Source organism: Glycine soja, chromosome 9 (genome assembly GCF_004193775.1).
Source record: "Glycine soja cultivar W05 chromosome 9, ASM419377v2, whole genome shotgun sequence".
NCBI lineage: Eukaryota > Viridiplantae > Streptophyta > Magnoliopsida > Fabales > Fabaceae > Glycine > Glycine soja.
In genome coordinates this window covers 40871418-40884099 of record NC_041010.1, presented here as the reverse complement: position 1 = coordinate 40884099, position 12682 = coordinate 40871418, and the positions used below count along the sequence as shown (strand labels likewise).

Here is a 12682-nt window from a genome sequence, read left to right as displayed (position 1 = left end):
GTACTCTAATTATGTTTAGTTAGGTTCTCATATTTTACAAAACTCCAAATAAATACTCTAATTTTAAAAAAATATTTCAATTAAGTCTTCTCCGTCCAATTGAAACTCAAATGTTAACTGGTTGGCAGTTTTTCACACAGTTAAAAAATCATAGCCATTAAAACATTAAATATAGACTAAAATTAAGTTATTGTCATTTATCTTTTTTATTTTTTCTTTTTTCAATTTGATCCCTCATTTAAAATTTAAATCTAGAATTTTTTTATCAAATTAAATAAAATTTAATTAGATATTATTATCTAATCTAATTTAATAAAATTTTATATCATCAAATCAAATAATATATTATCTAATTAAACTCAATCTAATATGACAAGATATATTTGCCCGCTCACTCATGTTGTCGTTCACCGATTCCAGCAACCTAAACAATGGCATTCCCCTGCACGTGTTTTCCCTTTCATCTTCCGATGAACGAAGCCAGTGAACTGTGATAAGTGAAATTCAATTACTGAAGAAAACGTTGGCAAGACTCAAATTGGCGAGAAGGAATGAATTAATATTTGTTAAACACAAAATGCATTCTCTTCCGTATTAGATTAAAATAAAAAATTAAGATTAAAATAATTTAAATTTAAATTCAAATTAAAGTCTCATTTAATCATAAAATTTTTATAAAATTTATTACACAGAAAATTAAATATTTTAAAGATTTAATTTACGTTTAAATTCGTCAACACAATCATCACCAACATAATCGTCGTTATGACCATCGTAGTTACCACCAATCGTAGTTACCACCAACATAACGCGATGACAATCACAACAATAGTAGCAGCGACAGTCGCGATGATGGTGATAGCAACGAGAGTGGTCACATAACGATGGTGACACCCATGTTAGTAGCGATGACAGTAGTCATGACAACGATTATGATGATTATAACACCTCGTTTTTTGTCAAATGAATAAAAAAGTTTTATTTAAAAATTAATATTTTTTAGAAATTAAATAAATGACAGAAAAGGGGTTTTATTAATTAAAATAAAGATTTCATAGTATTAGAAAATAAATAGAGCAAAATGATGTTTTAGAAAATAAAGGGATGTTTTAATTAGTTATTTATTCAATGAAAGAGTAAAATAGTGTTCCTTTTTATAAAATAATAAAATAAAATAAAAATAGAGTAAACAATAGTATGAGAGAGTATGCCACTTTGTTTCTTCTTCCTCTCTCAATACCCTCTTTTTTCCCGCATACACCTAAACTTATTCTAGTAAAATTATAATTTTAGACCTGTTAACCGTTGGATCGTCGTGAAATTTGGACACCACCTTTGAAACTCATTTTCTCACAATTCCACTGTCCGTATTTGCGAAATAATGTCTGTAGAGAGAGAAATGATCCTCAAATGGAGATAGAGAAACTGAGGTTTCAATCTCTTCTCTTTCTCTCTACTGCATGAAAACCCTAGCAGAGCAACTAGAAAAAAAAGTTAAGGAATCTTAGGGAACCACTAAAGACACCAGTATCGCTTCCAAACTACACACGTGAGTCTGCTTAGAGGTAAGGGATGAGTTTATCGCAATTAGGGTTAGAATGAACATGTATAGAGATCCTTAGAAAATCAATTTTGGGTCTATTTTGGGATGTTTATGATTATAATTCTACCTTTATGATTATAATCATGACATTGTTATATTTGACGGACCAATTGATGTCTTAATGCAAATTGGTTGATAAAATTGAGTGCTCTTAGTATTTTATTTTATTTTTGTTTTTGAACCTATAATTTTGATTCCTTTGATTTTGATATGATTAAGTGAAATTGTTTAAGGGATTTTACTCTCAATGTTGTGAGAAACATTTTTGTATAATTTATTTGTATTTTGGACAATATTTACTAGATCAGCGTGATAAATTGTTATATTGAAATCATGAAATTGTGATTGAGATTGTATAAGTAATCAATTGAATATGTGATGAATTGTGAGATACATGTGTATTGAAATGTTGTATGTATTATGTTGTGAGCTATGAATTATGTAATCACTCAACTGTAAGACCCTTTAAAGGCGACGAGTTAAAACGCGATGAGTATTGTGATGGGATTCAATTTGGGAACCCAACGAGTTGAATTATTGAGACACAACAAGTTAAAATGATTTTGAAAATAATTGAGTAGTTGTGTGTATTACGTAGTTCATAGGTAAAGTCTGTGTTTGTGCCATGTATATATTAATACTATTTTATGTGTATATGATTCACGAGGTGTTATAACATGTTGTTTTGATATTATAACATGGTGATTGAGATTGAGTGTATGTGATAAATTGAGTATCTGTTGAATTATAAGATACATGTGTATAAAGATGTTATGTGTATTGAGTTGTGAGTTATGAAGTATACAATCATACGACTGTAAAATCCTTTAAGGACGACGAGTTAATGCGCGACAAATATTGTGATGGGATCCACTGTGGGAACCCAACGAGTTTAATCACTTTGTGGATCTCATCACAATACTCGTTACGCATTAACTTGTCGCCCTTAAAGGGTCTTACAGTTGTGTGATTGTACGGTTCATAGCTCACAACTCAATGCACACAATATCTTAATACACTTGTATCTTACAATTCAACACATACTCAATTTATCACATACATTCAATCTCAATCTCAATCACCATGTTATAATCCCAAAACAACATGTTATCACACCTCATAAATCATATACACATGGCACAAAATTAATATATACATGAAACAAATACAAATTTTACCTATGAACTATGCAATACACATAACTACTCAATTATTTTCAAAATCATTTTAACTCGTCGGACCTCAAAGTGATTCAACTCATCAGGTTCCCAAAGTGGATCATTTCACAATACTCGTCACGCATTAACTCGTCGCTCTTAAAGGGTCTTACAATTGAGTGATTGCACAATTCATAGCTCACAACTCAATACATGCAATATCTCAATACATATATATCTCATAATTCATCACATTCAATTTATCACTTACACACAATCACAATTTCATGATCCCAATATAACAATTTATTACACTAATCTAGTAAATCTTGTCCATAACACAAACAAATTATACAAAAATGCTTCTTACAACATGGGGAGTAAAACCCCTCAAATAATTTCACATAATCATATCAAAATTATAGGTTCAAAACACAAAAAAAAACACTAAAAGCACTCAATTTTATCAACTAATTTGTTTTAGGACATCAATTGGTCCGTCAAACATAAAAATCTCGTGATTATAATCATAAAGGCAGAATTATAATCATAAACATCCAAAAATAGATCACAATTTGATCCTCTAAGAATTCATACTCATGTTTATTCTAACTCCAATTGCGATAAACTCATTCCTTACCTCTAAACGGACTCACGTGTGTAGTCCGGAAGCAATAGCGACGTCTTTAATAGTTCCCTAAGATTCCTTAAGTTTTTCTTTTGGTTGCTTTGTTAGGATTTTCAAGCATTAGAGAAAAGGAGAAGAGATTGGAGTCTCTGTTTCGTTGTCTCCATGCAAAGGGCATTTCTCTCTCTACAGACATTATTTTGTCAATCGCAACGGTGGAAATGTGCGAAAATAAGTTTCGAAGGTGACAAATTTAGATGTATGCATAAAAAAAAAGAGTTTTGGGAGAGAAAAAAAGGAAAATAAATTTAAGAGGAAGAGAAAGCATAAAGACATATCTCATAAATGTAAAAACTAACATAATATGTTTCTATTTATAGTTATGGTACTTTCAACATATTATTTACTCTATTATTTTTATTATTATTTTATGAAAAGAAACTATATTTCATTCTTTCATTGAATAAATAACTAATTAAAACATTCCTTTGTTTTCTAAAAAATCATTATACTTTATTTATTTTCTAATGCTATGAAACCCTTATTTCAATTAACAAAAATATTTTTCTCTCATTTATTTAATTTCTAAAAACTCTATTAATATTTAAATAAAAACTCTTTTTATTTATTTGACGAAAAACGGGATGTTACAATGATGGTGTTCGTGATGACGATCTTGGACCAACGTGTGTAAAACTCTGTTAGGTCAACGACAATCACGCAACGAAAACGAAACTAGTCTTTGATCCAATGAATTGAAAGATACCCATAATATGTGACCTAAGATTAAAAAAAAATATTAACATCAAAACTAAACAAAGTGTGCATATCAAAGTTTGTTTAATAGAAAATAAAGCTTATCATGAAAACCCTTTTTGACCATATTTGGAGTTCTTGATATGCTTCAAAAATTATTAACAGAGATAATATTATTCCAATTCTTGACTAGGTTGTAGGTGTCGGTCCTTTGCATGCCCCACTTCTTCGATGGTAAAGTAAATTCTCTAAGACATGGATCCAACACAGTCACTTCTAGACCAAGAAGTCGTCCTTTTCCTTCGGTGCCTTCATCCAATTTTTCAATCTCAGCTTCAGTGAAGAAATTACACATAATTTCTTTGATTGGCATTGACAAACGATTGCTATTTGGATTCACATCTGAGTTGAAGAGTTGCTTGTGCATGACAAATTTAAGATCATGACCATTCAACTGAGTGACTCGATTCATAAAATGTACTGGCAAATTTGGTGGTGCTGGTGGTCGTCTATTGTTTGTTGAAGTTATCTCGGTTTTTTATTCGTTGTCAAGACTCAAGACTCTTTCCTCTTGAGGAATTTCTTCAATTTGTCTGCATTGACAGGGATCATATACTTTAGTACATATAAAATAACATATAAACTACATAAAAATTGCGGTAACAGAAAATATAAACTACATAAATTTGGTTACAATTGCGTACCTTTTTCGGGTCTCCATCTTAACATTCTTTGTCTATGACTTTGACTCAACCCCTGACAATAGTTTGCAGCTATAACTGGTTTGATCCAACTCTTCTTTGCTATATAATTCTGGCGCATGTAGGGATATTATCAAATCCAAAAATTTAGACCAGAAAGGTTTGCAAGGTATCTTCTTACGTGACTCCCAATCTGTAACACTTGCAGTCAATTCCCGTAAAGTTTTCAAGTCCCTCATAGTGGTAAAAGGAATAAAGCTTAGAATTGAAAAAGAGAAAATAGTTTTGAGAATTGAGATGTTGAACAAAAGTTTTAGCTGTAAAAGAAGAGTATGGAAGAGTAAAAAGCTAAGGACTTTAAATAGTAAGAATAGGATAAACATATAAAGATTAATGATAAGAAAAGATGATGATAATAATCCTATAGATAAGCTGATTTAATTATCAGAGATAAATCTCCTATCAAAAAAAAAAAATCTTAAACGATAAAGTTGTATGAAAATATCAATCACGAAATTTGACACTAATTTTTTTACCGTTGGTTTTTTATTTGGACAGTTTCCGTTAGATTTAAAAATATCCTAGTTCCTTAAATTGTTTTACATTTCGATCCTTTAATTTCCTACAGTTTTGGGTCATTTCCTATTTGGGCAATATTTTTGTGCCTTTTCATCATCCACAATTGCAGCATTAAAATATCTCATTGGCATTTGAAGAACAATGTTGAATGTCAAATGAGAAAACCATTGCTTAAACTCAACCAACGCATAGCCAGACTCATTCTTTTTGTTACACCAAACATTAGAAAGCTCTTTGATCGAACTTTGAATTTTCGAGACAAAAACATGGTGTAGTTGCTCTACCCGGTGAAGGAAAAGGATATCTAAAGTTGTTATCTTTCAGTGTAACAACCAATTGTGGTTACATTGTTTAGATGTGTCAATGAGAATCCTTGTATAAGTGCTAATAAAGTGTGATGCTGCCAATGATGGTATATAAGTTGAGAACCGAACAACAAGTTCTGATAAACATACTCCAGAAGCAGCAGAAGACACTATTGGTATACATGCTGGTAATGGAGAAAATATTGGTAAGTATTCACTTTGGTCCTTTATGTTATTTAGTAGGTTCATTCTTTAGTCCTTTTTGTTTTTTTTGAAGACTTAAATTGGTTCCGCAAAAGAAGGTTCAAAATGGTCTTTTAATTAAGTTTATACAAATGTTCATTTTAGTCCCTTTTTTTAAAGACTCAAAGCTTCACGGTGACGAAATCTCCTAATTAAGTATAAAATGCCTTTCTCTAAGGAATTTCGAGCTTGGAGAGACAAGAGGCTATGTTATAATATTGCGATGAGAAATTTAATCCTCACCTCCTAGTATAAAATGTCTTTCTTCCAAGGAAATCCAAGTTCGGAGAGACAGAAGGTTATGTTATAATTATGAAGAGAAGTTTCATCCCAAAAGTGATTGTAACAACCAATTCCTAATAGTAGTTCCAGAAATTGAATCACAAGAGGAAGACAAACTCTCTGCACCGCTAATTGTAGAATCTTTAACTCTACACCACTCCATGAAGGAGGAGGGTCTTGGACCCACTAAGGCACAAATTAGTATGCATGCTCTAGTAGACAATTTTTATGTAATTATAAAAACTCAATGTTTATCATCAATTGAGCTACATTCGTTGAAAATGAGGTAAATTTAACTATTACATCAAAGAAATTAAATGTCTATAAAAAAATAATAATTGAGATAAATTTAAACAAGCTTTATTGTTAGAGTCGAAAAAATTCAATATAGTGAGAGAAAATTTAAATCTAATAACGATTTAAAAATATTTTACATTATTATTATTTTTAATATAAGAATAGCAAATGTGAGTTATATAATTATGCATAAATGATCAATATTTAAATTCATATGATCATTTAAAACAATCATATAACTTTTTAAAAATTCATGTGTTTAATCTTAATTATTCATAATGAAATATAATTGATAATAGTATTTGAATTCATAAAGCAAACATAAACCTCATTTGAATTGGTAAACCAAATTGTTCCCTAGATTTGAATTCAATGTTACTTGTATTATACTCCAGCTACAGTAATATCATAGGAAAGACACGAAAACAGGATTTATATAAAGTCGTCTTTGGATTAAGAATTAAGATGGTCCTCTGTCTCCTTGGATCGTGGTGTTCCACTATCAGTTATTGTTACAAATAGAGGACCAACATGACTATAATAAAAGTCAGCAAACGCAATTATTATTCTCCAGCTACAGTTGTATCATTGGAAATCTAATAGAGTACTATTTTTTACTTTAAACTGATTGTTTTCAGAATAAGTTTACCTATTCATTTTTTTATGTTAAAATACATTTTTTATCTATATAATTTAATATTTTTTTTCATTTTCATTCATAAAAAAATCATTTTAATTCTTACAAAACATTTTCTTTTTGTCCTTACAACCCTTTAGAATTTAAATAATATTTTTTCCATTGTTCCAAACACTTTTTTTAACATTTCAAAATAAATAATATTTTACAAGGACTAAAACAAAAAAAAAATATAACAATGAAAATGAAAAAAATACTAAATTACAAGGAAAAGAAAATATTTAAACCTATTTTATATTTGCCAAAAAAAAATATCATTCTTGTCTTTTTATTTTTCTTTTTTCTGCAAACTCTATTGACAATGGGCATATTAATATATATATATATATATATAAAAAGACAGAAATGGGGGTGAGGATGAATATAAATGGGTCTTGGAGCAAAATGGTACTATGGTGAACCTTAAATTAAAAGTGAGACAGAGTGTGGAGGAGGGAGGGAGAGAAAGAGAGCAAAATCTGTGTTATAGTCTATAAGGAGGCAAGCATCATCTTTAAGAAAAAAAGAGTGAATCCGTATTCACAAGGGGAAGGTTGTCGTGTGACATTGACATAACTATATACACCATTCATGGCATCAACTGATGATGAAATGCAGCTTTCCATCAGCTTACTTCTCCCGTTTGAATAAAGGCTTGAAGCAAGCTCTGCGCTGCCAAGGTTTGATCTGGTGTCCCAGATATGACAACTTTCCCTCCACTTGTACCAACGGAAGGATCATAAACCGTAACAGTTGCACCTGAAATCTGGTCCCAAAATACTAGACACATTAATACCAACATCATTGTTAAACCATTTCAGCAATCTAGAAATATTTAGAGCAAGTGGCTATATAGAACAGTGATACTAGTAGTATAATAACAGCCAAGATTCATATTGATTATAGGGTACTAAACACAAATCTGAATTCGTTTATATCTTGGGGGTGAATATGTCCAAGCACGTGTAAGCTTCAAAAGCAAATATAGATAATAACATATTCACTCAAATTTTCGGCAGGTTACAATCTTACAAACAAATATGTCGATTAATAAATATAGCTGTCAAAGCTAAACTTTGATAATGGCCAATAAATACCATAGTACAAAAAAACGAAAAATTGCTCCCAACAAATGTAACAAAATGGAGTCAAAGTTTCTTACCCAGATATTATTAATAAAAAAATGTTGTATTTTACCTTGATAAAAATTATTAATCAGAAGCCACCTTTAATCAAATCACATCATTTAATAAGAAAAAATTAAAACCCAACCACAATTCACCTCAACCTAATAATCCACCATATCTTTCTTAAGGAAATAATTAAGCACCTGTCTGATTCGATCCAAATTGCCACCATCTTCACCATAAACAGAACCAAAGACGTGTTCAGAAACTATTATCTCCACAGTAGTATTTGTCACCGTAGCAAACATGTTTCCTCTGTCAAAGGATTTTATCAAGCACAAAGGTTAAGAGAAAGATCAGATGCCAGGAGATATCTTAACAAATTGATACATTTTGTCTATCCAGCACTAAGTTACTTATTTTATCGACTTGTAGTTGTAGTTAATATATTATGCCATTGGGCTCTACATCAAATAATTAGGAATCAAAGATATTACTAATTGAATATTTATATGATAATGTAACCTATATAAATCTTTTTCAATTCAACAAAAATTGAAAAACAAAATCATTAATTATACAACCCCCTTTCTCTACTTCCAGCTATATCGATGATATGTCTATCTGCTTCATTTCTGTACCCAGTCCCATATAAGATTAATCTCTATACACGAAATCACTATCACAAATAACACACAAACTCTCTAAAGAGAAATTTTAGGCAATTACTATATATATCAAATGCTCAACTTTACGAAGACCGGAACAATAAAAAGGAAAAGGTGTAAAATGACGCCAAGCCATTGTAGTCCGTGGCATGCAGCATTATACTAACCTCCCACGTTCCAAATTCTCACTTAAATCCGTATGTAATTCTCCATTTTGTAATATTGTTTCAGCATGGACCCCTGCATTCTGCAAATATACAAACTCCCAATCAATCTCATCCTATGAGCATTGGAAGAATTGGAAGAGTTATCATAGAAATTGGAACGCAATAAACACAAAGGAGGTGAAGAATACCCGTGGCAGAAACCTCCCAGAAGGAAACGCAGATTTTCCACGGGAAAAAGGTTTACCCTTTACAGGATCCTTATTCACTTTCCAATTGGATTTCGGTCTTGCTTCAGTAACCGCCTCATTGGGTGAAAGATTATCCCTGATTCTAGAAGTAATTTTATATAGGGCATTTTGTACACATCTGTATTCTCCAGTGATCTGCACGAAACCACTTCTCTGTATAAACTTGACTAGGAGACACTAACAAAAGATTGTTGGAGCCATAACAAGAAAATCAGTCTATTCTGAGTGCTCAAATGCCTCAACCCAGTGCAACAAGATAAGATATTTGTTATCAGTTAAGGCCTAACCTATATCGGCACACAAAAGCATCAAAATCCACCAATCACAGAGTGATACACATGAATACTTTTTTTTTGTTGGAAGTAATAGATATTTTCCACATATTTTATAGAAATACCGTCACAAAATGTCTTCCATATTAGAAAATTTTAAATTGAAAATTTTGCAACAGATCATTTTATTTTTCATTTTTTTTAATGAAAGAACATCAGCATATGGCAACAAAATCAGGATCTAAAAAAATTACAGAAGCTCATGCCATCGGGTAAATAAATTTAAACTCTTAAGATCCTTTAAAAAAAGTTAACTTGAATTATATAAATTTATAAGTGTACCTGCACCACCACATCGTCATCTGAAGCACCGTTAGGAACTGACTCTCCATGCAATATTTGTATGTCAGCCCCAGTTACTTCTCTCAATTCTAAAATCACCTGACCTTCATTGCCACTCCAGCTATTTACCGTGCTTGTTGCAACTAAAAGCCTTGCAGTTACAGGTGATTCCATACTAGAGACTTGGAGAAAACCCTTTCCAATGTGATCTTCAATAATTCTAGCAAAGACAAGAATAACAGCATCTTGTGCAGGAGAATTACAAGATTCAAGGCTCTGGATGTAAAAAAAAAAAAAAAGGCAGTGTTAAATCAACTATAAAAATTATGAAATTCCAAAATGTGTTTTCAAACAGATCTACCAAATGCATGACTACGCGTTGTTGCATGAACATATGCACATGAAAGAGGACACAAAAAACACTGAAAATTCTATAAGCCTGAGTTAGTTGTGGCATAGGGAACATTCTCATATGACTGACCTCGATAGCAGAAATGGTGACAATGCGCTCGGCATGCTCGCTTAAAGGAGCTGCAAAGATAATAGAAGCACCTGTTTTACTTTCCAGAGCTCTGACTATAGCCCCTCTTTTGCCAATCACGCTCCCAGCTACATTATTAGAGCAAAGTAGTCTGAACACAACTTCGTGTTCTCCACCTTTTGAGTCACGGTTAGAGGATTCATTGGAGTTTGTGGTCCGTTCATATATAGATAAACCTTCCATGGAGGTTAACAATGAATTAAGGCGAGGAAAAAGTTCAGCATTTGGATCAGAGGACGACCTATCAAAAGAGCTAACAGTGGGTATACTAGAAGAAACGGGAACTTTGCATAATGGCGGACAATCTTGAAGACAATGAGATACAGAAATCAGTGCTTTCTTTACAGCCAAAATTCCACCAGTTATCTGTCAATCAAACAAGTACCCAGATAAAGAAAAAAGAATTTCAAAATAGAGATTTTTCAATGACAATGGTATGGTGTTATTTCTGAAGTTCATGAAAAGAAACCCCGAACATGGAACTAGGATAATTCGCATGTTTGGATTCACATTAGATTAGATGATAAAAAAAATCAGGTTCAAATATTAGCTAACATGATTTTAGGTAAATATTTGTATGTTTGGTTTTGCATATCTTTAAGTACAAAATTAATTGAGTTGAAAAAACTTTAAATAATTTTTAAGGTGGACAAAAAAAATTTACACGGAATTTTCCTGTTAACTTGTTTTTTAATAAAAATATTTAAATATAAATCATATAACCTCAATTTTCCATACCTTCACCCAAACACACACTAAATCCCTCACTAAATCCCTTTGTAGGCAATTTGACACCACCGATAAAATTATAGGTAAATGCTAATACTGGTTAAGGAAAAGAAAAACAAAATATAAAGTATTATTAAAAAAAGTATTATATCAGAAATATATAATTTTTTGTTTATATAAAGTAATTGAAAGCATTCAATAGGCTGTAGGACCCAAAATTATATGCATATGCAAAAAAAAAAAAAAAAAACGTGTTCTATCAGATAAAATCCAGATGTAGGAACAAAACAAAGAAATTCCAAATAGAAATCTCAATTCACTCACTGACATTGTAATAAGATTTTTATTCCAACTTAACACTAGAAATCCGAATTCACTCAGACATTGTAATAAGATTTTTATTCTAAATTAACACTAACCAAGACGTTGACCGTTAAAAACACAGTTTCTATTAATAACAGATTAACAGTAATAGCAATAAAACTTACTAGAACTAACTCTTCGTCTTTAGTGGCGCATTGCGGAGGAGGACAAACCCTAATTTTGGCACCGGTACTGTTCCTAATGGCGGTTATGTTCTTCCCTCCTTTGCCAACAACAGCACCAATCTGCGAAGTGTGAGCTAGCAACTTCGAGAAAACCTCGCTGTTAACGGCTCTGTTAGAATTGACGCCTTTCTCGGCCTCGAGGCCCCAAACCCTCTCGAAAACCCTAACGATGGCTTCCTGCGCGCTGGAGACCTCGACCTCGCCGCCGTCGCCGAGTTGAAGGCCCTTTCGCGGCGAGACGGAGCCGATGACGAGGATGACGCGGTCCTCGGCGGAGGAGAGGGAGTCCTCGCAGTGGATTTTGCAGGCGGTCTCGCGGCGGAGCTGCGACACGATGGAGCCGGAGCTGCCGATGAGGCCGCCGACGATGGACGCGTGGCACACGAGGCGGAACGCGATCTGCCCCGGGAGGACCTTGAACACGGGGCGCTTGTTGTTAGAACGGTTAGTCGTCGTCGTCGTCGTCGTGGTCTTGCGCTTCGGCGAGGGCGACGGGGACGGCGTCGTTTGGTGATCGGTGGTGTCGGAGGTGGCGGGGTCTTGCATTGCGTGGCCTGTGGGTTCCAGCGTGGGATCTTTTTTTCATGTCACGCGCCGCGAGTGGAGTTGAGTGGAGTTGCTCACTTGGATCGGAGGGAAGGGACGACAAAGGGAGAGAGTGAGGGGTACAAGGTTAGGGTTAAGGTTAAGGGTTTCTTCATGGTTTGGTTTGGTTTGGTTGTCTTTTAGTTACTGATTCCCGAGAGAAAAAGAGGGTGGAGTGATGAAATGGAACATATGGAATGGAAGCAACGCGGAAGTGTCTTTGAGGAT

General features: G+C 32.9%; 1 protein-coding gene across 1 annotated transcript; it reads right to left on the bottom strand.

Moving 5' to 3' along the window:
• Window positions 1–7612: 7612 nt before the first annotated feature.
• LOC114368934 (KH domain-containing protein HEN4-like) lies at window positions 7613–12682 on the bottom strand. The gene is made up of 7 exons (XM_028326231.1): window positions 11810–12682; window positions 10533–10958; window positions 10052–10327; window positions 9378–9572; window positions 9190–9269; window positions 8558–8669; window positions 7613–7993 (listed from the first exon to the last, which is right to left on the bottom strand). Exons 1-7 carry the CDS (start codon window positions 12413–12415, stop codon window positions 7853–7855), a joined length of 1836 nt encoding a protein of 611 aa, XP_028182032.1. The 5' UTR covers window positions 12416–12682; the 3' UTR covers window positions 7613–7852.

Excerpts from the sequence above, each read along its gene's own strand:
- LOC114368934 (XM_028326231.1), bottom strand. The coding sequence starts at position 12,415 with ATGCAAGACCCCGCCACCTCCGACACCACCGATCACCAAACGACGCCG. Across the intron at positions 10,328-10,532 it reads TCACCATTTCTGCTATCGAG|AGCCTTGAATCTTGTAATTC; the intron begins GTCAGTCATATG and ends TTTTACATCCAG. Across the intron at positions 9,270-9,377 it reads CTGGGAGGTTTCTGCCACGG|AATGCAGGGGTCCATGCTGA; the intron begins GTATTCTTCACC and ends GTATATTTGCAG.